At 63.8% G+C, this 527-nt stretch overlaps 1 protein-coding gene across 1 annotated transcript in view; it reads right to left on the bottom strand.

Moving 5' to 3' along the window:
• The window catches only part of AUTS2 (autism susceptibility candidate 2), a gene marked incomplete at its 5' end in the record, with an annotated part of 1,256,093 nt that extends 1,255,571 nt beyond the window's left edge, over nucleotides 1–522 (bottom strand). The window contains one exon of the mRNA XM_011992898.1: nucleotides 415–522. Within this exon, the coding sequence (XP_011848288.1) occupies nucleotides 415–522 (108 nt within the window). The remainder of the gene's footprint in view (nucleotides 1–414) is intronic.
• Between the last annotated feature and the right edge of the window lie 5 nt (nucleotides 523–527).

Raw genomic sequence — 527 nt, 5'->3', positions numbered from 1 at the left:
CCGTCCACAGGCGCCCCAAACCCAGCAAAGAGACTTCCACCAGCCAAGAAGCCATGATTGGGGAGGGAGAGGAGGAAGAAGTGGGGGCAGAGCTCTCCGTGGAGAGGGGGCGCATTGTTGTGATGCCTGAACCCCTTTCTTTCTGCCCATCTGCTGTGGAGGGGGTGCAGGGAGGGGGCGCAGGGGAAAGGCGAGCGAGAAAACGAGGAAACGAGGAGACCAGGCACGGCTTTGCGACTCCCTCCTGCTGCCTGTCTGCCCGCGCCCCCAGCTCCCCCCACCAACAATAAGACCTCAGCCTAGACAGACAGACAGACAGACAGCCCGGAGCGCGGCGGGGGAGGCAGGAGAGCCGGGCGCAGCCAAGTGGGGTCGTGCATAAAGGGAACCCGGGGGGAGGGGGATCCCCCTTACCTCCAGCGCTTCAAAAGTGACAAAGCTGGTCATGGCAAATCCATCAATGATGTCCTCTTCGGCCGAGGTGGACTCTCTCCGCTTCCTCCGCGGGGGTCTGGGCCGGGACGGGG

The sequence above is a fragment of the Mandrillus leucophaeus genome, unplaced genomic scaffold (genome assembly GCF_000951045.1).
Source record: "Mandrillus leucophaeus isolate KB7577 unplaced genomic scaffold, Mleu.le_1.0 Scaffold42, whole genome shotgun sequence".
In the NCBI taxonomy this organism is placed as follows: domain Eukaryota; kingdom Metazoa; phylum Chordata; class Mammalia; order Primates; family Cercopithecidae; genus Mandrillus; species Mandrillus leucophaeus.
Note: the sequence above shows the minus strand (reverse complement) of the source record. Positions and strands in the feature narration are given on the sequence as shown.